The 22269-nt window shown below is 37.9% G+C and overlaps 4 protein-coding genes and 1 pseudogene across 4 annotated transcripts; 3 read left to right on the plus strand and 2 right to left on the minus strand.

Moving 5' to 3' along the window:
- The first annotated feature begins 1824 nt into the window (after positions 1–1824).
- On the plus strand, positions 1825–8683 carry LOC106371256 (annotated as a pseudogene).
- An 822-nt stretch (positions 8684–9505) lies between these two features.
- Positions 9506–10142, minus strand: LOC106371255 (60S ribosomal protein L27a-2-like). The gene has a single exon (XM_013811296.3). The coding sequence runs from the start codon at positions 10083–10085 to the stop codon at positions 9645–9647; it is 441 nt and encodes a 146-aa protein (XP_013666750.1). The 5' UTR covers positions 10086–10142; the 3' UTR covers positions 9506–9644.
- Positions 10143–10940: 798 nt separating this feature from the next.
- LOC106370217 (ubiquitin-conjugating enzyme E2 variant 1A) lies at positions 10941–12441 on the plus strand. Its single transcript, XM_048762698.1, has 5 exons — positions 10941–11172; positions 11365–11504; positions 11756–11881; positions 11960–12086; positions 12194–12441. The coding sequence occupies exons 1-5, from the start codon at positions 11148–11150 to the stop codon at positions 12247–12249; spliced, it is 474 nt and encodes a 157-aa protein (XP_048618655.1). The 5' UTR covers positions 10941–11147; the 3' UTR covers positions 12250–12441.
- Positions 12442–12839: 398 nt separating this feature from the next.
- LOC106370216 (probable peroxygenase 7) lies at positions 12840–14536 on the plus strand. Its single transcript, XM_013810267.3, has 6 exons — positions 12840–12964; positions 13075–13176; positions 13298–13383; positions 13727–13821; positions 13951–14076; positions 14344–14536. The coding sequence occupies exons 1-6, from the start codon at positions 12931–12933 to the stop codon at positions 14510–14512; spliced, it is 612 nt and encodes a 203-aa protein (XP_013665721.1). The 5' UTR covers positions 12840–12930; the 3' UTR covers positions 14513–14536.
- A 105-nt stretch (positions 14537–14641) lies between these two features.
- Positions 14642–22259, minus strand: LOC106371254 (mediator of RNA polymerase II transcription subunit 23). The gene is made up of 18 exons (XM_048762697.1): positions 22022–22259; positions 21913–21959; positions 21727–21826; positions 20596–21658; positions 20287–20504; positions 20013–20211; positions 19666–19937; positions 19512–19595; positions 19334–19428; positions 19101–19263; positions 18602–19018; positions 18099–18212; positions 17895–18020; positions 17664–17812; positions 16216–17240; positions 15957–16138; positions 15263–15366; positions 14642–15151 (listed from the first exon to the last, which is right to left on the minus strand). Exons 1-18 carry the CDS (start codon positions 22127–22129, stop codon positions 14947–14949), a joined length of 4671 nt encoding a protein of 1556 aa, XP_048618654.1. The 5' UTR covers positions 22130–22259; the 3' UTR covers positions 14642–14946.
- Positions 22260–22269: the final 10 nt, after the last annotated feature.

The following is a 22269-nucleotide window of genomic DNA, read 5'->3' on the forward strand; positions in this document are numbered from 1 at the left end:
CCTATTGATTCCTTCTTCTTCACAGAACCGGTTGAATTCTCGTGAAGTGAACTCACCACCTCCATCTGATCTCAGCGTCTTGATGGTACAATCCGATTGCTTCTCCACCATTGCTTTGAACTTCTTGAACAGTGAGAAAGTCTCTGATTTTTGCTTCATGAAGTATACCCAACACATGTGAGTATGATCATCCAAGAATAGCAAAAAGTATCGGCTTCCATCAACAGACTGATGCTGCATCGGCCCACATACATCCGTATGTACAATCTCAAGCTTCTCTCTTGTCTTAGTTTGAGATTCCTTTGGGAAGCTTTTGCGTGATTGCTTTCCAAGTCTACACGCCTCACATGCTTCCTTCTTGACTTTAAACTTTGGTAATCCTTTTACCAAGTCTTTGTCTTGCATTTGTTGCAACCTTTTGTCGCCTACATGACCAAGTCTCTTGTGCCATGTCTCCATCTTTCCTTGCTCACTAGCGCTCATGGCTTCTTCTACCTGAGCCGAACTCATCCTGATTCGATAGCTTTTGTGAGTCATTGGGATATCCATTATCCTCCTTCCTTTTGCATCATCTATGATGCATCTCTTCTCTTGGAAACTCACCCGGTATCCACTTGAAACAATTTGTGGAACACTCAACAAATTTTTCGCCAAACCCGGAACCAAGAATACATTTCTGATGGTCTTCTTGCCACCTTTAGTCATGACGGTAATGTCTCCTTTACCGGCTGTCATGACTGTGCTTCCATTTCCAATCTTTATTGGAACCTTGATACTCCTATCAAGTGTTGAGAAGTAACTCTCCTCCTTTGTCATATGATTAGTTGCTCCACTGTCTACTAACCAGACATCTTCCATCACTGTTGTTGCTGCTTCGCTCGCACTGAACAACATGTGATCTTCATTTGAGTCTTCTTCGAGACTCACATGTGCCTTCTCTTTCTTCTTTGAGTAGCACTGATTTGCAAAGTGGCCTAACTTGCCACAATTGTAACACTCCTTGTTACTTCTGTGATCCTTCTTTGAATCATCCTTCTTCTGTTTCCTCAGACACTCGCTCTCATTGTGGTTGTTCCTCTTGCAGAAACCACACCACTTCTTGCCTCCCTGGCGCTTTGAGTTGTCTTGTGTAACACCAGAATTTTTGTGTTTAACACGAGCATCGAATGCTCCTTCACTGGTGCTTTCTTCTCTTGCAGCCAGCCTTGCTTCATGAGCCTTCAAGATCCCGATCAATTCTGTTATCTTTGTTGATGTCAAATCGCTTGTTTGCTCCAACACACTGACTATGCTATCGAACTTGGCTGGGAGAGAGATGAGTATCTTCTGTATAAGTTGAACATCCGACTTTTGTTCACCATGATAAGTTAGTTGATTTGCCAATTCAACTATCTTATCTGTGAAGACCTTAATGTCTTCATTCTCATACATCTTCAGATTCTCATACTCCCTTCGCAATGTTTGAAGTTTAATCAAACGAACTTGAGGAGAGCCTTCATACTCTTCCTTCAATGCATCCCACGCCTCTTTGGATGTTGATGCTGCTGCAATCCGTGAGAAGATATGATCCGATACAGCAGTTTGCAAGATTTGCAAAGCCAATGTATCGTTCATCATCGCTTCTTCTCTAAGCGATCTTGCCCTTGCTGTTTCAGGGGTTTCATCCACTTGTGCTGGTGGGGCTGCTACGCCTTCTTCAACCACATACCATAACTTCCTGGTCTTGAGAATGGTTACCATCTTAATGCTCCAGAAGTCGTATTTCTCTCCATCAAATATGGGAATTACTTGATTCTTCATCGTTTCGAGTGATTCTGAAATCGTATGACAAAATCCTCTAGCCTCCTTTTCTCCACGCCAAGTGTTCCTCTTACTAGTGCTTTGTTCTTTGTCCTCTCAAACGTAAAGCTCTGATACCATGTTAATCTTTTACCAACCGCTTGTGTTACACAATGATCACAGTGTGTTACACACGAGTTCGAGAGAAAGAATAAGATAGACGTTTCAGGCTTATAAAATTTTCTGAAAATACTTTTTGTATTATTGAGATTCGGTGTTGTGTTTACAACAGATGATTGATCTTTATATAGAGATCGAATCAGTACAAGTATAAGAGACACAACTCTTTATACTAAAGGACACAACATGAAGAGTTACAACTCTTTGTGTAATAACATAAATAACTAACTTATGTAAATGTATTAAGGAGAGATTAGATTATATAGTTTAACAGAAGTGTCAGTATGCCGTAAGAGGTGAGCTTTATCTCCGAGCTTCTGAGCCTCAGAAAGAAGGCAAAAAGGTAATACACACTTTTGGCTCATGATAAGTTGAGAAAATCTGTGATTCTTACTTGGTTTAGGACTTGATATGTATTTGCAATTATTATATGTCGATAACAGATTATTTTCACAAACGTTGGGAACCCTCATGCTTTAGGACAGAAGCCGCTGACATTTCCTCGCCAGGTATATATATATATATATAATTCTCAGGCTATTAGACTTCAATATACGTTGAGCCTAGATACTAAAAGTAACAATCACTTGCAGGTGGTTGCGCTATGTCAAGCTCCGTTTCTACTAGATGACCCAAATGTTGGAATGCTATTTCCAGCTGATGCTATTGAAAGAGCTAAGCATTATCTTTCCTTGACTTCTGACGGATTAGGTATTATTATGTTCGTTCACTAAAAGCACTAATCAGATGCTTCTTGATTTATTAAGTTACTTCCTGTTCTTGTGTGTGTGTGTTATCAGGTGCTTACAGTGACTCAAGAGGCCTTCCCGGTGTTAGGAAAGAGGTTGCTGAGTTCATTCAACGGCGTGATGGCTATCCAAGGTGACTGCTTTCATTACTGTTTTATCTACAAATGAGATATTTTAGTTTTAAAAGCAAAGCCAGCTAAGGCCTTTGTGCTTCTTATTTGTCATATCACAGTGATCCAGAACTCATATTTCTCACTGATGGATAGGGATGTTAAGGGTTAGGGCTAAACCTTCTTTTGTTTATTATAAACCCAACTTTATTTTAACCCAGCCCTATTTTAACCCTATTATAATCAAGGGTTAGGGCTGGTACCAGGGTTAGCTCATTTAATTGAAAAAAATATTTCATTTATTTTTGTTCTTAAATTTTAAAGATAAAACTAGAAAAATTAAGATATGATATGATTCTTTCCGCCAATTTGTTGAGCATCAAATCAAAAGTTTTCCTCCCAAAATCGCAAAATCGAGTTTTTGCTCCACAACTAAGAATAAAGTTTTTCCGTCAAAAAACAAAAATTGTGTTTTTTCCGCCAAACCTTAATTTGAGTTTTTCCACCAAAACCACAAAATCAAGTTTTCCCGCCAAAACCGCAAAATCGAGTTTTCTCGCAAAAACCGTAAAATCGAGTTTTCCTGTCAAAACCGGCAAATCGAGTTTTCCCGCCAAAACTGTAAAATCGCGTTTTCCCGCCGAAACAGCAAAATCAACTTTTCCGCCGAAACCGCAAAATCTAGTTTTTCCCCTCAAAACCGCAAAATCGGGTTTTCCCGCCAAAACCCCAAAATCGAGTTTTCCCGCCAAAACCGAAAAAACGAGTTTTCCCGCCGAAACCGGCAAATCGAGTTTTCCCGCCAAAACTACAAAATCGCGTTTTCCCGCCGAAACATCAAAAACGAGTTTTCCGCCGAAACCGGCAAATCGGGTTTTCCCGCCAAAACCGCAAAATCGAGTTTTTCCGCCAAAACCGCAAAATCGATTTTGATTTTTTGGCGGGAAAACTCGATTTTGAAGTTTTGACGAAAAACTCGATTTTGCGTTTTTGGAGAGAAAACTCGATTTTGTTGTTTTTGTTGAAAACTCGATTTTGTGGTTTCGACGGAAAATTTCGTTGTTTAGTTTTAGGCGAGAAAACTCGACTCTAAGTTTTTTTTGGTGAAAAACATTATTAAATATTATATAATAGTTGTGTGAATCAAAATAAAAGTGTTAGAATTTAAACCCTGGTCCTATTAGGGCCAACCCTGTTTAAACCCTATTTAAAAAATGAGGGTTAGGGTTACAAATGAGTTTGGAGGGTTAGGGCTAACCCTGTTAGGTTGAGCCCATATTAACATCCCTACTGATGGAGCTAGCAAAGGTGTGATGCAAATCTTGAACTGTGTTATACGTGGTGCAGAAGACGGGGTAATGCTCTGTCCCAACAGGTCCTAGTATCTGCTATGGTTCTACTCCTGACATTTCTGTTTTTGCAGATTCTAGTTCCGGTTCCACAGTATCCACTCTACTCAGCTACCATATCACTCTTAGGTGGGTTCTCTTGTTCCTTACTATCTTGATGAGTCTGAAAACTGGGGGCATGATGTTAACAACCTTAGACAATCCGTTTCTCAGGCTCGTTCTCAAGGGATATCAGTAAGCTCTCTTTCTTTCCATCTTCTTCTTGTAATTATCTATGCAGTTATATGTCTTTGTTCTTACTGATTTGTCTTGAATGAGGGATATAGGTAAGGGCAATGGTGATCATTAACCCTGGGAACCCAACTGGCCAGTGTCTAAGTGAAGCTAACTTAAGAGAGATATTGCGGTTCTGTTATAGCAAGAAGTTGGTTCTTCTGGGAGATGAGGTTTATCAGCAGAACATATACCAGGATGAGCGTCCTTTTATCAGCTCCAAGAAGGTCAGTTTTTGCTTGCATGTTACTGAAACTTGTGTCTGATTTGTAGTCAGTGTTTTAACATGAACATTCTTACAAAACACAAAAGGTTTTGATGGATATGGGTTCGCCGTTCAGCAAGGAAGTCCAGCTTGTGTCTTTCCACACTGTCTCTAAAGGTTATTGGGGTGAATGTGGACAGCGAGGTGGATACTTTGAGATGACCAACTTCCCTCCCAGGGTTTTTCTTTATATCTCTGCTTTAACCTTTGTTATGTTATGTGTCAAACATAACATGATTTCTTGATAATGCAGGTTGTTGAAGAGATATACAAGGTTGCATCAATAGCCCTGAGTCCTAATGTCTCTGCACAGATCTTTGTAAGTTAAAAAGTCTTATTGTAATGTTGATTTACTAATCCTGGGTATGTTCTGAGAGTGATATGAAATGTTGCAGATGGGTTTGATGGTTAGTCCTCCAAAGCCTGGAGACATTTCATATGACCAGTTCACCCGTGAAAGGTATTATACATCAAGCACACATGATTGAATCATTTATAATCCCATTTTGTACATTTTTCTAGCACGGGGATTCTTGAATCTTTGAGAAGAAGAGCAAAGATCATGACTGATGGATTCAACAGCTGCAAGAACGTTGTCTGCAATTTCAAAGAAGGTAAGGAAACAAAAAAAAACGAAGGGAAAATCGCATTTTAAACATCGAGAGTGTCACTTTCTAGCACTTTAAACACTGAAGCTTTTTGACAAACACTTTAAACTTTCAAAGTGACATTTTTATCATAATAAACCTCCAACAACGTTTTTCTGTTCATAGGCGACCGATACAGTTCATTTTACAGGTTAAAATGATATGTGTCGGTTTCTTTTTTTCTTAAAAATAAAAAATAAAAATAAAATACGTAAAATACAGAAAAATACAGAAAAATTCGAATGAAATTTGAAAAATTTATAAAAAATTCCAAACAAAATAAAAAAAAACATAAAAGTTAAAATTTCAAACTTAAAAATAAAATAAAATATTAAAAATTCTAAAATTAAGATCTAAAATTAAAATATCAAATTTAAAAACGAAAATAAAATTTTAAAAATTCTAAAAATTCTAAAATAAGATCTAAAAATTTTTAAAAAACAAATTTGAATTTTTTTTATTTATTTGTATTTATATATTTAGAGCATAAGAATCTTTTGCATCTTCAATGAAACATTTTGGTCAATTTCTTTCTTAGAAAATATTTTTGGGACAAAATTCAAAATAATCTATTTGAGAGAATTATTAGCTCTGCGTGTGGCCACCATCAATTAACATGGAGTGAAATTGGCGGACCCCCGAGATGCTTTTTGCGAAGTGTACTTAGGCGCTAGTCAGGCTATATAAGGTGTCTGGATATCCGGATTATCAAAAAAAAGTTTTTGATGGTACCAAGTTTTGATATATTGTTTTTGATGGTGGCAAGTTTTGATATCATCATAAGTGACAGTCACTTTCATTGGATGGAATTTTAAAATAAATATAATTTTTTTGGTTAAATATTTACAATTTTAATTTTTAAGTTTGAAGTTTTAATTTTAGATCTTATTTTAGAATTTTTAGAATTTTAAAATTTTATTTCTTATGTGTCAAACATAACATGATTTCTTGATAATGCAGGTTGTTGAAGAGATATACAAGGTTGCATCAATAGCCCTGAGTCCTAATGTCTCTGCACAGATCTTTGTAAGTTAAAAAGTCTTATTGTAATGTTGATTTACTAATCCTGGGTATGTTCTGAGAGTGATATGAAATGTTGCAGATGGGTTTGATGGTTAGTCCTCCAAAGCCTGGAGACATTTCATATGACCAGTTCACCCGTGAAAGGTATTATACATCAAGCACACATGATTGAATCATTTATAATCCCATTTTGTACATTTTTCTAGCAAGGGGATTCTTGAATCTTTGAGAAGAAGAGCAAAGATCATGACTGATGGATTCAACAGCTGCAAGAACGTTGTCTGCAATTTCACAGAAGGTAAGGAAACAAAAAAAAACGAAGGGAAAATCGCATTTTAAACATCGAGAGTGTCACTTTCTAGCACTTTAAACACTGAAGCTTTTTGACAAACACTTTAAACTTTCAAAGTGACATTTTTATCATAATAAACCTCCAACAACGTTTTTCTGTTCATAGGCGACCGATACAGTTCATTTTACAGGTTAAAATGATATGTGTCGGTTTTTTTTTTCTTAAAAATAAAAAATAAAAATAAAATACGTAAAATACAGAAAAATACAGAAAAATTCGAATGAAATTTGAAAAATTTATAAAAAATTCCAAACAAAATTAAAAAAACATAAAAGTTAAAATTTCAAACTTAAAAATAAAATAAAATATTAAAAATTCTAAAATTAAGATCTAAAATTAAAATGTCAAATTTAAAAACGAAAATAAAATTTTAAAAATTCTAAAAATTCTAAAATAAAATCTAAAATATTTTTAAAAAACAAATTTGAATTTTTTTTATTTATTTGTATTTATATATTTAGAGCATAAGAATCTTTTGCATCTTCAATGAAACATTTTGGTCAATTTCTTTCTTAGAAAATATTTTTGGGACAAAATTCAAAATAATCTATTTGAGAGAATTATTAGCTCTGCGTGTGGCCACCATCAATTAACATGGAGTGAAATTGGCGGACCCCCGAGATGCTTTTTGCGAAGTGTACTTAGGCGCTAGTCAGGCTATATAAGGTGTCTGGATATCCGGATTATCAAAAAAAAGTTTTTGATGGTACCAAGTTTTGATATATTGTTTTTGATGGTGGCAAGTTTTGATATCATCATAAGTGACAGTCACTTTCATTGGATGGAATTTTAAAATAAATATAATTTTTTTGGTTAAATATTTACAATTTTAATTTTTAAGTTTGAAGTTTTAATTTTAGATCTTATTTTAGAATTTTTAGAATTTTAAAATTTTATTTCTTTTTTTAATTTGAAATTTTAATTTTAGATCTTATTTTTGAATTTTTAATATTTTATTTTATTTTTAAGTTTGAAATTTTAATTTTTATGTTTTGAAATTTTTAGATTTTTAAAAAATTTTGTTTTGAATTTTTTACAAATTTTTTCCAATTTCATTCAAAATTTTCTATATTTTTTTATTTTTTATTTAAAAAAAAAACTGACACGTCATCATTTTGACCTGTAAAATGAACAGTACCGGTTGTCTATGAACTGAAAAATGTCTTTGGAGGTTTATTATGATAAAAATGTCACTTTGAAAGTTTAAAATGCTAGTAAAAAAATTTCAGTGTTTAAAATGATAGAAAGTGATATTCTCAGTGTTTAAAATGCGATTTTCCCAAAAAACTAAGCCTAAATATTAGGACATTATCAGTTCAAAAAAAAAAAAAAAAAATTAGGACATTACTTCTTGTTGTTGTTGATTCTTGTGTGTGTAGGTGCAATGTATTCGTTTCCTCAGATACAGTTACCACCTGGAGCTCTACAAGCTGCGAAGCAAGCAGGAAAAGTGCCTGACGTTTTCTACTGTCTCAAGCTCTTAGAAGCCACAGGAATCTCCACAGTGCCTGGCTCTGGATTTGGACAGAGAGAAGGGTAAGAAGTAAGAACAACAAACAACTAAAGAATTGGTTTAGCGTTTTTTGCTCTTTTGATGATCTCTTGCTATTTAATAACTCGTTCTTTTTTTTTGACAGTGTGTTCCATCTGAGGACAACAATCTTACCTGCGGAAGAAGAGATGCCAGAGATCATGGACAGTTTCAAGAAGTTCAACGACGAGTTCATGACTCGGTATGATAATAACTATGGTTACTCGAGAATGTGATTACTTCTATCTTCTTCTTGTTATGAAGATGAACAACTATTGTGTTCTGCTACACCCTTTAATGCTAAATCGATGTAGTACACTTCTCTTTCTCAACTCTCCCTGTCACTTGCTTCCATATTCGAATTGGAAACATATAAGATCTTTTTTCTCAATGGAATTAAGTTAAGGCCGGATCCGGTTAAGCCATTGGGTTTTGTTCTGTGATATAGAACTAATTTTATAATAATCACAGCTGTTCTGCTCTTGATTATCTATAAGAACAACTGGGAGAGAGAGAAAAAGAGAGGTGAGAAGCATTTCTTGTTTCTCGGTGGTCTCATGGATTTGAGGCTAAGCGATTGTCATGAATGTGTTCAGGTCGAGGAGATCAAATGCGATCCTATTCAAATCGAGAGAACAATCAGGAACTAGTCAAGATATTGTTGATTCATAATTGAAAATGTGGATGAAACAGACTACACCAATTCATTCTTTAACAAAAACAGAGGTTCTCATCTTCACTAGGGAAACTTTGTTATACTACCGGATGTGACATTACGAAATATTTGAGCTTGAGGTTTACGCATTATGATACACATTATCCACTTGAAGAGCAAACTAAAACACATATTCGATACTTCTTGGAGATTAAGTAGCAAACAACGAGCTAACATGGAATCTTGAATGACTCAAATGACAGCAAAAGTGTAGAAGACTAAGGAAGAACAATAACAAGAAATGCGACTACCATGGGAATGGAATCTTGAAGTGGCAACAAGAGTGTATAAGACTAGGGAGGAACAAGAGAGAGAGAGAGCAATGAGACTAACATGGAATCTCAAATGAATCATATGAAACAAGCAAAGAGAGTCTCAAACTAATCATATTAGAGCAAGAGTACAGGCAAGGAACAAGACTAACATGCAAATGAAATCAATGGAAAAGACATAGCTTTCATAACACAATGCAATCCCTAGGATCAGATCAATAACTCAACGAAACAAGTGACGATTCAATACCAATACCACATTTAAACTCAAAACAACGATCATATAATCCATTAATATTAATTAAAAGATATCTCATTCCAAAATATCCAAAAAGCAAGCTCAACATCTCAGAAGATAACAATTCAAAAACACAAAAACGAAACTCAAACAACTAACACTTAGGCAGTAAGCACAACGGCACCACCAGCCTCCTTAATCTTCTTCTCAGCAGTCTTCGAAATAAGCTTCGCCTTCACCACAAAAGGCCTGTTCTCAGGCAAATGACCTTTCCCCAGAACCTTGAAGAACCCGTGCTGCGTCACATCGATCATCGGCACCTTATCCTTGCCCGCCTTGGCCTTCACGTCCTCGGGGACGAGCGACCAGAGCTTGTCGAGGTTGACGATGGGGCAGTAGAACTTGTTGCGGAGCTTGTGGAAGTACCTCATACCCACCTTCCCGAAGTAACCTGGATGGTACTTGTCGAAGAGGATACGGTGGTGGTGCATACCTCCCGCGTTACCGCGACCTCCGGGATGCTTGCGGTGCTTCCCGATACGCCCGTGACCGGCGCTGACGTGGCCTCTCTTCTTCCTGTTCTTCTTCAACGCCGTCGCCATTTCTTCAGATCTAGCTAGCGATTTTCTGCGGAGTTTAGTGAGAGGCTTTTATATAAGGTGCTGAAAGAGCTAGGGTTTTTTTTTTTTTTTTGTAAAGGAAGGTTTTATGTTAATGGGCTTTTTAATGTGTTCAATTTATTGGGCCTTATGGACTGTATAGGGCTAATGATAGCATTAGACTTATCACTTATGTATCTCTTGATGGAATCAAAGTGTGATGTGATGTTTTAACATTTTTTTTTTTTTGTAACTTATCAAGATGTCTCCTCTGTCCCAATGTTTTAACATTATTGGGTTTCCTTCAACTAAGGTTTAATCACCAAACCTAGATCTTAGAAAGTGACATGAAATAAACATGCCTTGGTTACATGGATGGTAAGGGTTGAATTTGTAGGAGTAGATCGGTGAATGTAGAAGTGGTAGTTTTTTTAATAGATTAGATTTCCTCAATTTACATAAATGCATGATCTTATAAGGGCAAATCTCCAAAATAGCACATTTTTAAGTTTATATCGCAAAAATAACACTCAAAAACTAAAATCACCAAAATAGCACCTTTCTAAGTTTATTATTTGAAAATTTTAATTTTTTTATTTTTCAAAATTTGAAATCTTATCCCCAAAACCTCATTTCTCAACTCTAAACCCTAAACTCTAAACCCTAAACCCTAAATCCTAAATCCTAAATCTTAAACCCCACCCTTTAACTCTAAACCATAAGTTTGTGACTTTTGATAAAACATTAAGTGTTATTTTTGTGACTTTTGACTGAGTGTTAGTTTGGGAACAAAAACTTAATTTAGTGCTATTTTTGTCTTTTTCTCATTTCTTAATCTTCTTCTTTTGGGGCAAAATAAATAATTATTTTTATTGCAGACGTACGTGAAACACGTTGCATCATAAAGTCCTAACCAAATAACTTCTCCGATTCGCGTCTTCTACTTCCAATCTTGTCTCTTCAACACATCCTCAACAGTACTTCAACAGTCTCTCTTTCTGTTTTTTTTTCTTCGCTTCTGCTCTGAAAATCATCTTTACCTGAATATTCGTATACGATCCGGCGATGAGTTCGGAGGAAGCTGTCGTTGGTAAGCTCCGATCAATTTGTACATTTCATCATCGATTGATTTTGGGATCTAGGGTTTTAGATGTATTGACGCGGTTTACAAACAGAATGTGACCGGATCCACCTTCTCCGGTTTAAGAATCTTGATCTAGATTATGATTTGCTTTCAAGAGTTTGGGTAAAGAAAGTAATGATTATTTTTTTGGGGGTAAAGTGCCAAGGAACTTTAGACTGTTGGAAGAGCTGGAAAGAGGTGAGAAAGGTATCGGAGATGGTACCGTCAGCTATGGTATGGACGACGCTGATGATATCTATATGCAATCTTGGACCGGCACCATCCTCGGCCCTCACAATGTAATCTATCTCTCTTACCTTGTTTGGTTGATTAAGATGCAAATTTGAATACCGTTTGGAGAGAATTGCTAGATACCTATTAGTTGTTCTTGTGGCGTTTATTGCAAATGATCCAAAACCTTTCAGATGCTTTTACCTCCAAATGCTCTGTAGCTACATTTCTTGATTAGAGTGGGCAACAATAAAAAATAAACAAGTTTATTTGGGTTCTGCTTTGGGTTTTGACAAGATTGATAATGTTTGTTTATCAGACTGCATACGAAGGGAAAATCTTCCAGCTGAAGCTCTTCTGTGGAAAGGAATACCCAGAGAGTCCACCTACTGTGAGATTCCAGACACGGATCAACATGGCCTGCGTTAACCCCGAAACTGGAGTCGTAAGCTCTTCATGTGTGAATGAATATTGCTGGTGTTATATCAGCTTATTGTTATAACAAAGAAATGTGTGATCACAGGTTGAACCGAGTCTCTTCCCTATGCTCACTAACTGGCGGCGAGAATACACAATGGAGGACATTCTGGTTAAGCTCAAAAAAGAAATGATGACTTCCCATAACCGCAAGTTAGCTCAACCCCCTGAAGGTAATTTCTGTAACACGCTTTAATCTTTGATAGACCATCTTTGACTCGAGTGTGTTTGCTTATGATAAGTCTTAGGACCTCCTCTAATCAAAGTCATGTTTCTCCAGGTACAGAGGAAGCTAGGGCTGATCCTAAGGGACCAGCTAAATGTTGTGTGATGTGAAAAGAGAGGTTGGGAAGCACTCAGCAATTTGTATTATTATAAGGGACATTAATGTATATAACATCAGTTGAAGAAGCTTTTCCCTACAACTTAATGTTATACTCTTGTTTCAGATTATATATATATATATATATATATATATGTGTCCACCAAAAACAGGTGATTCTGATCTTAATAAATTTTATACCTCTTCTTTCTCTTCTTAGTTCGTAAACTTGTGGAGGAGTTTTGTTCAGTGAACTGGTGTAATGAAGAGTATCCTCAATCCTGCGCCTATTTGTTAGTAATGAAAATTGGACAGTGTCCTACTTGGATTATAATGTAATCAAGAACAAATAAATATATAATAAAACAACTAGATTAGGATTGATGAGCAAGAATAATTCAAATTTGACAGTTACCGTGTATGAGAATAGAATTTTAAAGTGAAAAACAAATGTTGTAAGAATCTTACACTTTCTCTCATCCTTGTGCATCAATGAGAAGTCGCGTTTACGCATATCAATACATGTAGAGGACGCATTTGTACAAAGATACACACTAAAGTAAAACATGTCCTGATCAAATCTTTGTTATAAATAAAAACTAAGAAGATCTTCTTTCTTTTTCTTTTAAAACCTAACAAGAAAGCTTGTGTTAAACTTGTTTCCTTACTAACTTGTCCGATTTTCTCATTAGGCCATGGCTCCTTCCGCTGCCTCTTCAAACACTAAAGGTTACTTCCATCCTATTTCCCATGTTGAGAGTTTTTGTTTTCTTTAGTTAGTAATTCAAAAGAGAGAGCAGTAAATAGAATTAATATATTTTGGGGGTTATGCTATGTAGAAGGAGAATCTGGTGAGGAAGGATATACTGCATTGGAGAAACATGTAGCCTTCTTCGACAGGAACGGAGACGGCGTCATTTATCCTTGGGAAACCTACCAAGGTATAAGTTAATAAAACATATCGAGTAATCAAATGTTTAAATATGAATGAGATCTCCATGTGTAGCTTACCTTAGTCAATGATTATTATAAAATCCTAATTTGATTGGTTTGACGTAAAAGGATTTAGAGCGATAGGGGTAGGGCGTCTCCCGTCAGCTATTGCTGGTCTCTTTATCAACATGGGACTTAGCCAGAAAACTCGCCCGGTAATAGCATTCCTCTTTCTTTTTCTTTACTCTTGGTTTTGAAAGGCTATCAAGAATACTATAAAAACATTGGCTTTGACCCTAATATTTTACTAAGTAATTTGACATAAGTTCTTTGATTGTTAAAAGAAAATTTATTAAATTCTTCAAAATCTTATATATAGTCACTGGCTATAAACACTGCAACTTTAGGCACTGACTCAAAACATATATCGACATAATGCGTTCGATGTTGTTTTGTAAATTGTTTTTGATTAGTTTTGAGGTTTGATTATGCAAACAATATGTGTTAAACTATTCGGATATATCTAGTATTGAAGCCATTGATGGGAATTTTAAATAGGGGAAGGGATTCTCGCTGTTGTTTCCAATAGAAGTGAAGAATAGTCACTTTTGCATCCATGGTAGTGTCACTGAAGTATACGACAAGAACGGAAGGTTTGGTTAATTTCTTCCTCAATTATCACAAACCCTAGATGCTTTCGTGTGTACGTATTTATTAAACTTGATTACAAAACATACAACTTTGCTGCAAGTGAGTATATCACTTCCTTGTGAGTTTTACAGATTTGTGGAATCGAAATTCGAGGAGATATTCAAGAAGCATGCTCGCTCACATCGAAATGCTCTCACTTACAAGGAACTTCTTCAATTGCTTAAGTCTAACAGAGACCCTGGAGACTTTGGAGGATGGTTTGTTTTTTTATATTTTATTTTACGGAATTATATATTTTATTAACAAATTATATACCATTCGTATGCATCTATCAAAAATATCCCACATCAAGAACTGAAAGAGCGTAAATGAGAGAAATGTATAATCTTGCATTCATGATGTATATTTTTGAGTGTGAATTAGACTCACTACCCCATGACATTTTTGTTTCTGATATATTTTAGCTCTAGAGAAACTTAAACATGTTTTAAGAGCTTTTGAAAATATAAATTTTAAATACACAGGATTGCAGCATACGGAGAATGGAAATTATTATATGAATTATGCAAAGATGAAGATGGTTTATTGACGAGAGAGGCAGTAAAAGGCGCCTTCGATGGCAGCATTTTCAGAAAATTGGAGAAAGAACGATTATCTTCTTCTCATAAGAAGAAAGAAAAAAGAAGACGTTAAATATTCCCAAAGCCCATTCATCCATCATCTTCAACGTTACAAATTAATAGATACACTTATGTGACTAGTGTGTATCTTATATGAAAATGGTTTGTTGTTGTGATGCATTCTTTACATAAACATATATGATATTTTTGTGTAATATTCCGATAATACCATTAGAAAATATAGTTATGACATGCATATTCATATTCAGACAACAGGATTAGTCTCCGTGAAAACAAGCTATTCTTTAGTCTCTAGGAGTGGAAGTAAATACAAACAAAACGTTATCATTTGATAATATATACATACAATACACATAAAATTAGTTGCCACCACTGACAAAACTTACCAGAATAAGTTGTTGATGAAATCAGTTTATGTGCTTCTTTCTATCGCTCTACCAGCTTTTGCCTCCACCACAAACCCAACATATTAACTGAGTTTCTTTTCTAAGAGGTGTTGGTCTTTGCGGTATTCTGATGAGCAGCAGCATATATCGACGAATTGGGATCAGTTCTGAGGTGAGAGAGAAGGTGTTGTACATCTGGTCGGAGAGAATCTGCTGCTCTTCCGATTAAGGCCAATATGTCTGGTCTCGGCTTGCTGCTACTTTGAACTGCTCCACCTTGTCCCTCGTAGTGAACAACATGGTGTCTGCAACCATTTGAACACAGAGATCAAAATAAACAAGCGACATTAAAGTCTAACCCAACTAATCACTTGAATAATCATATGAATCCATGTTCAGGTATTGAATAAGCTCACAGGAAATCGATAAGATCTGCAATCTGGGATGCTTCAACAGGGACCTGTGTCTGCGAATTTTTCCCGAAAACATCAACCATTGTGCTCAAGAGAAGGGCTAGCGTCTGTTGAGAAACAGAAAAGAATACCAAAGTCAAAATTAGACACGAAAGTAACACAAAGTCTGAGGTTTGTGATGAACAACATCTGGAGCAGGAAGGTCATTCCAATTATGTTATGCTTGAGAGAGACTGTATTATATCCAAACCCTACCAAAAACCAACTAACCAAATTTTGAACCGAACTAATCGAAATAGCCGAACTAGAAATTTAACAAAATTAAACCAAAATCTAAACGAAATCAAAAACTTTGGTAGCATTTTTAAAAACCAAACTAACCGAATACTAAACCAAACTTTCTTTCGGGTTAATTTGATTTATGTTGAACCGAACTACCCAAACCAAATAACCCGAACTAACCGAAAACCGAACAAAATAACACAAACTAACCGAACCCGCAGGCCTAGACTGTATTATTAACATTCTTAGAACAATAGTAAAATGACGCCATCCTTTCGTAATAGCTGCTCAGAGCCAGAAGCTAACGAATATTCAAATTTTAACCACCCATTGATATAACATTTAATCTGAACAGAACGTTACATAGTAACTCGAAATAAGACCAGTTCGTATGGGTAGGAGCCATAAGAGTTACCTTGTTAAAGAGCGCATGTGTGTTTGCAATCCTCGGTAGAAGTGGTCCCATTATACGGAATACAACTCTGAGCATTGCCACAGACGTCACAGGCCGGAGGTTCTTGATGATGAGATGGGTGCCATCAAGCCATTCTTGTGGGAGATTGCTGAAGAAAGCATGAAGCAAGGCCACTATATTCCCTGGAACAAGACAAAACGATACACATGTAAAAAACAAACATTCACCTGTGGATTCAGAAGCTATATATAGTGAGTACCTATGGCGGTTGAGGTGTTGTCCTGAGCAGCCCATGTAGGATCCATCAAAGCATACCCAACAGCAGAGTCTAGCTCACCTTGTGATCTCTTCCCATCAGTAAGCCACCATGTTTCCCTTATCACACGCGAAGCCTCCATGTAAAGCTGCGTGTGAAAATCTGGAGGGAGCTGAGCCAGCAGAAGCCCACAACCTTGAATCAACAGACACGACAGTTGCTGACATGTATAACCGCTTCTAGAGACAAAGCTCGCTGTGTTCATACAAGTGGACCTGCTTGCGCTCATCGAGTCCGTGCTCCCTCCCGAGGGAGACGTAGGGAGCACCGAGCCTTGCCCCACTCCGTTTGCAGCACCGTGGAAGCCGTTGCCAGATTGAATAAGTGTGGACTGTATGTTGACGATTATCTGAACAAGAGAAGAGACAATCTGAGCAGCGGAGACAGGAAGGGAGAGGATCTCAATCACGGCTGTTTCAAGAACGAGTTGAGTGTATGTCCCAGGGTCCTGGATCTGGTAGAATGCTTTCTGTCCCTCGGAGGCGTTTGCTGGTCCGGGCTGAGATGCTCCTGGAGTTTTCCCATGAAGAGATCTCGCTGAGGAGCTGTTTAACATGTCTGCCATTGAGCCAGACCTTGAGCTACAGTTGCTGCTGCTGCTGCTGCTAAGCGGAGGTATAACGTTGTTTACGAGATTCAGAAGAAGAGTGGCGAAGTAATCAAGAGGTGGGCATGTAGGGGAACTCGGGTTGCTGATGTACTGAGGGAATGATTCAGAGAATGGAATCTTACTGAGACCAAGGACTCTGAGGATCTTCACAACAAGTTGCCCGGGAAGATGGCCATAGAAATAAGCGAGGATATCGCGTACAAACGTGAATCTGAGAGGATGATAAGCCAGAAAATGAGAGTAGGCAGTCAGAATTTTATCAGCTGTATCCATTGCATTGTTCTCGATGAGCCTGTACACCACTAGAGGGATAACTGGAAGCAAACGTGCCGCAATGTCATCAAAGAACGTTGGATACCTGTGTTTAACACAATTAGAAAAGGTAAAACATTCCCAAAATTAACAGAATGTAACACAAAAATAAGAAAAAAAGCATTAAACATATTTCAACACAAAAAACCAGGTCAGACGCAAGTTTTCTAAGATCCCATTCATGGTTTTGATTCTGGAAGTCACTTAAATCTCTGTGCACCAATAAAAGGTCACATTCGTGATGAATGATTTCCTAAAGAGAAAGGAAAATGGAGTTTTGTCTACAGTATAATACGGGTCTAAGGGATTGTAAACTATTCATTCACATAATCAATACACAAATCCTGAACGGGCATTTGCCTTAATTCGCCTTTGTTCACAACAGATGCCAACAAAACCAGTCAACAGATGCGAACAAGTCATGTAATAAAGTGAGCTTTTGTTAAAATAAGTGAGTGTGACACGTTACCTGTCTTTCCAAGAAAGATGGTTACCAAGGGCCTTCTGGAGTTCATTGCGTTTGAACACCTGCGTGAAAAGCCAGTGTTCAGGAGGCCCACGGTTTGCGCAGTACATGTTAATCCTCTGCATCAGCTCTGGCCTTTCAAGTATAATTTTCTGTAAAATAAATAAAAAAACAAAATCCTTAGAAATTTAATATGATCCTACGCTTATTTCAGGTACAAGCATGAGAACATACTGCAATTATCAAGGCGTGCGGATCATCATCACGGTCAATGAGCGCCAGAATAAAAATGTCAAGAGGAAGCATTTCATGTGTCCAGAAGAAAAACGCAAGATTTGCATCATGCTTGTCTAGAATCTCCTGAAGATATATATCAAGGTGCAATGTAAGAAAATGGATCAAGTAATTAAAAAAAGTGAGCTAAATCAATTTAGGAACCTTTATATTGTGTCCTCGCTGAAGGTCTACATGAACTTTGTGAAGCAAAACATCTACCAAAGTGTATATGTTAGCAGTGACTTCTTCAGGTGAAACCTCCCTCAGAACCCGTGCCTGGTAATAAGGAAAAGTCACACAACTATCAATTAGCAATCTGTTCACAACTTTGAAGAGACAAATAAGAAATAGCTCCACGGTAACTAGGCGTTTCGTAGAAGATTAACTACTAGACGGATAACAAATTATTGATTTATTTTTTCTGTATATTTTACATTTACACTAATATTATTTCTTAATTTAACTCATTTAGAATAATTAGAATATGAGATCGATTTTACCAATTTAGATCGATTTAAACAAATTTTAAACAATTTAAAGCGGTTTTAAACCGATTTGAGTTGCATAAATCGGATTTTTTAAAACAATATTTCGGCTATGACCCATTTGCAGCCTAGACCAATTTTTAGGACATTGGAAGAGACTAAGCAAAGCAAAAAACAAACCAGATTAGCGCTGTTGACGTTATCAGGGTGGCCTTGCATCAGCATACAAGCACCAGCGCATAGATACTGACGGTGCTGAGGAAAACTGTGGCTGAGGTACGTCATAACATAAGAAGGTTCAGCAGACGGTGAAAGAAGCTGAGTGCACTGGTTTATCACAGTCGTTTCCGCCTGTTGCCACGCCTGAATCGACAACCCTCTCTTGTCTACACGCCCATTCAAAGCGTCACGGAGAAGGGACGGGAAATGGCGCAGCGTCTTCTCTGACCAAGTATGCTGGCTCGTCGCGAGTATCTGTTCCAACATGGTTTGCAGATAAACCAAGTGATCAGCATCAGCGATTCCGCGTGTTTTGATAGTGATGGCTAGTGTCATGATGGTTATGCGGTTCAACGTCTCAGTGAACTCAGTTGGACCCTGGTGGTGATAGTAACATAACAAAAGTTATTAACACTCCGGATCATCATGGCACAAGGGAGAGTTAATTAATAACACTTACTTTGCCCTCACGTTTAACAGAGAAGAAGTCTCTGAGTGATAAAATGAGATTCATGCATAAGTTTTCGGCAAGTCTGAATATACGGTGGTCGCCACGTTTTGCTTTCAGTGCAGAGATTATTTTGGTGACATCATACATTAAGGTTTTGCTTTTTCCTTGGTATCTGCAAAAAAAGGTGCATCAGTAACTTTGTTTTTTAGTCTAAGTTAAAGAACCTTTTTGCTCATTTCTACCTGTATAGAGGAAGCAAACGGTAGTTCAGAATCTCAAGAACAAGCAAAGTCACCCCAGGTTTGCTTAGCAGAGAAGCATTTCTCTGTGCCAATTGCTGCAGAAAGTTAACCAATATCATGAATCATGAATCGGTTAATAATCAATCAGAAGGTGAAAGAAGGAGCCAAACTAGCATACAGTGAAATGCGAACGGAACATAGAGTGAGGGGAAATGAGAAGCAATCTTGTGTACGTCTCAACCATTGCAATGCTGGGAACAACCTGCAGGCAGATCATTGCATCACTTAACATGTATAATAATCCTTGTGTGAGACAAAAGTAGTAAACAAACCTGGCTAACAAACAAAGCTTCTTCCAGTTGAAGAGCCAACTTCAAGCACAGGTTCATTGAAAAGCCAGATAACAATGACATCGGTAACGGAGTCACTTCCTGCATCATCATTACTCTTTCGTTTGGTTGTAATCCAGGTAACTCAGCCATTCCAGATGAAGACAACCAGTTTATAACTGTTTCACACGCAGGTTGCGCCATGGTGTAGGAAACAACCCAAAACATGCCGATGGACCTATCATCCAAATTCATATAATCCATCATGCGCTCTCCTGAAAACAAGAAACAGAATGAGAAGGGAGTTTTCTCTAAGCGTCTGACTTGGTAAGGAGTTGTCAGAAACTTACCTTTGCTTCTCCACCACTCATCAATCTGTTTCCCCTTCAAGAGTTGGTCATTGTTTAGGTAGGCTCTCGTTGTTGCGCTTAGTGACCAAATCCGTAGATTCTGACAACTGCTCACGAAGTCAAGCAACACGCTCTGAGGGTTATTGGGATCAGTTCTGTCTTCCCTGTGAAATGATAAGATCTTCCTAGTTGTCTCCACCTGATAGAGAAGAAGTTAAGCTCAAAGCAAAAGGAAGTAGTCCAAGGAATTGAATTGAATAGCAGCTGCAAGGACCTTTTTAAGATCGGAGTTCAAAGCAGTCATGACAAGCTCAACGCGTATTATTTGTGCAAGCAACCACGTCACGTGATTCGTTCGAAGAATATGGTTATCGGCACCGTTAAGTCGTAAGACCAACTTGTCAATAAAATCAACAAAATCAGTACACCCACTTTTGATTAGAAAGAAGAATATATCTGAGAAAACAAGCCACTCCTGCCAGCAATTTGCATCTGCACAGAGAGAGAAGCAAACAGATACCAAGTTAATACAAAGTTAACAACAAAGACATGAGAGATAGGGATTAAGACAAAAAAGCATTGCCTGAGTTGGTCAGCTTGAGAAGCTCAACAATCCTGTCAATGATAGCTTCACAAATCATGTCAGAAGTGAAAACAGCACCAGGGATAGGCCCTGCTTGCGCAGAAGGTCTATAACCTGGAGCCACAACAAGGACACGCTTCCACCAGTCAGGCGACGGCGTAGTGCGAATAGCATGCCTAATGCAACGCACCGCTCTCTCCCAGTCCAAGCTTCCTTGTGGAATAGACATGGCCAGATCCTCTCCACACAAAGGCTCCCCAAGCACACTCGGATACGTAATCGGCGAGTAGCGAAGATGCGCCACAGCTTCAGCAGAAACATTGGCAGGCGTCTGAGACGATATACGATGAGTACCGAACGTCGGGCAGTGGAGATGCTGGTCCAACATGAGCATGTGCATAGCCATCGTATCCCTCCTCCGGTGTATCTCCATGACAAGAGTGAACAAGGCTTCATCACCATCAGGTATGTTCTCTATAAACTGCAGACCGCTGCGCAGCAGCTCGTAAAACGGAATCCGTGATTGACCCTCGTCCACCAACAGCCATATAACTTCCAAACAGCTCCTCAACCACTCAGATAAACTCTTCTCGGCTCCCATCTCTCTCATGTCCCAGCTCACAAGCCAGCTCATCATGTGCTGGAAGATCTCGGCGTGGGTTACCGGTTTGAGGTTGAACTCAACGCCGATCAAGATGATCTTGCAACTGATCTGACGCAGGCTGTTAATCGCTGCGGCTCTTACGCGTTGACTGCTTCTCATAGCAGTGTCTTTTGCCAAAGGAGTTAGAGAAGCTTGTTCATTCACTGGAGAGCCAATAACTACAGGAGCTAGAGACTGCGAAGAAGTAGCTGAAGAAGAAGCAGCTTGGTTTAGTGAGGACTCAGCGGCGGAGACGGAGGCGAGGAGGGAAGGTAAGAAGGTATCCCAGTTAACGAAACCGATTCTGAACAATGCACGCAAGGCAAAGAGAAGGAACTCAGCTCTAGGTGCGTGGTTGCTACACTGCAACACCATAGTTACGGAAACTGACTCTGTGATTGCCCTTAACTGATCAGGATCCTGAATAAGAGTCCCATGTAAGGTAAAAGCTAACAAGAGAGGAGATAAAAAAGATGAAAGCTTTTTACATTGAATTGGGTCTGGAGCTGCTGGAAGTCCACAATGAACTGCTCGTTTCCAGGTGGGAAGTCTCTACTGGGAGCATGAACACGCTTCTGGGACTTGTTCCTATTCAACAACAAAAAAAAAAAAGGATGGATTTTTATTAGTTAAATCGATGTGAATGAAGTAGGTGAGGATTCGTTGAAACCTACGGAGGAGGATCTCGTGCAGACTCATCAGGCTTTTGCCGGCTTCCTCTCTGTCAAAAAAAGGTGAGATTTTTCAGGGAGATGGAGAAAGAGAGAGATTGATGATATATACCCCTAAGTAGAGATTGAAGAGGTCGATGATCTTGGCACGCGCAGGATGGAACTGGTACGATCGAGAAGATGAAGGAGCAGTGACTGTGCGCTGCTGCGATTGATCCATTGTAAAGCTCTGTTGTCACTTGAGATCTTTCTTTCTTTGTGTTACTTTGATTAAGGTTTTGGGTTTAAAAGCTAAGGTCTTTCTTTTTATTTCAAAGAGAAGAGAACACAAGCTTGTTTTGTTTCCAATCTGACTCGTTA

The sequence above is a fragment of the Brassica napus genome, chromosome C7, assembly GCF_020379485.1.
Source record: "Brassica napus cultivar Da-Ae chromosome C7, Da-Ae, whole genome shotgun sequence".
NCBI classification, from domain to species: Eukaryota; Viridiplantae; Streptophyta; class Magnoliopsida; order Brassicales; family Brassicaceae; genus Brassica; species Brassica napus.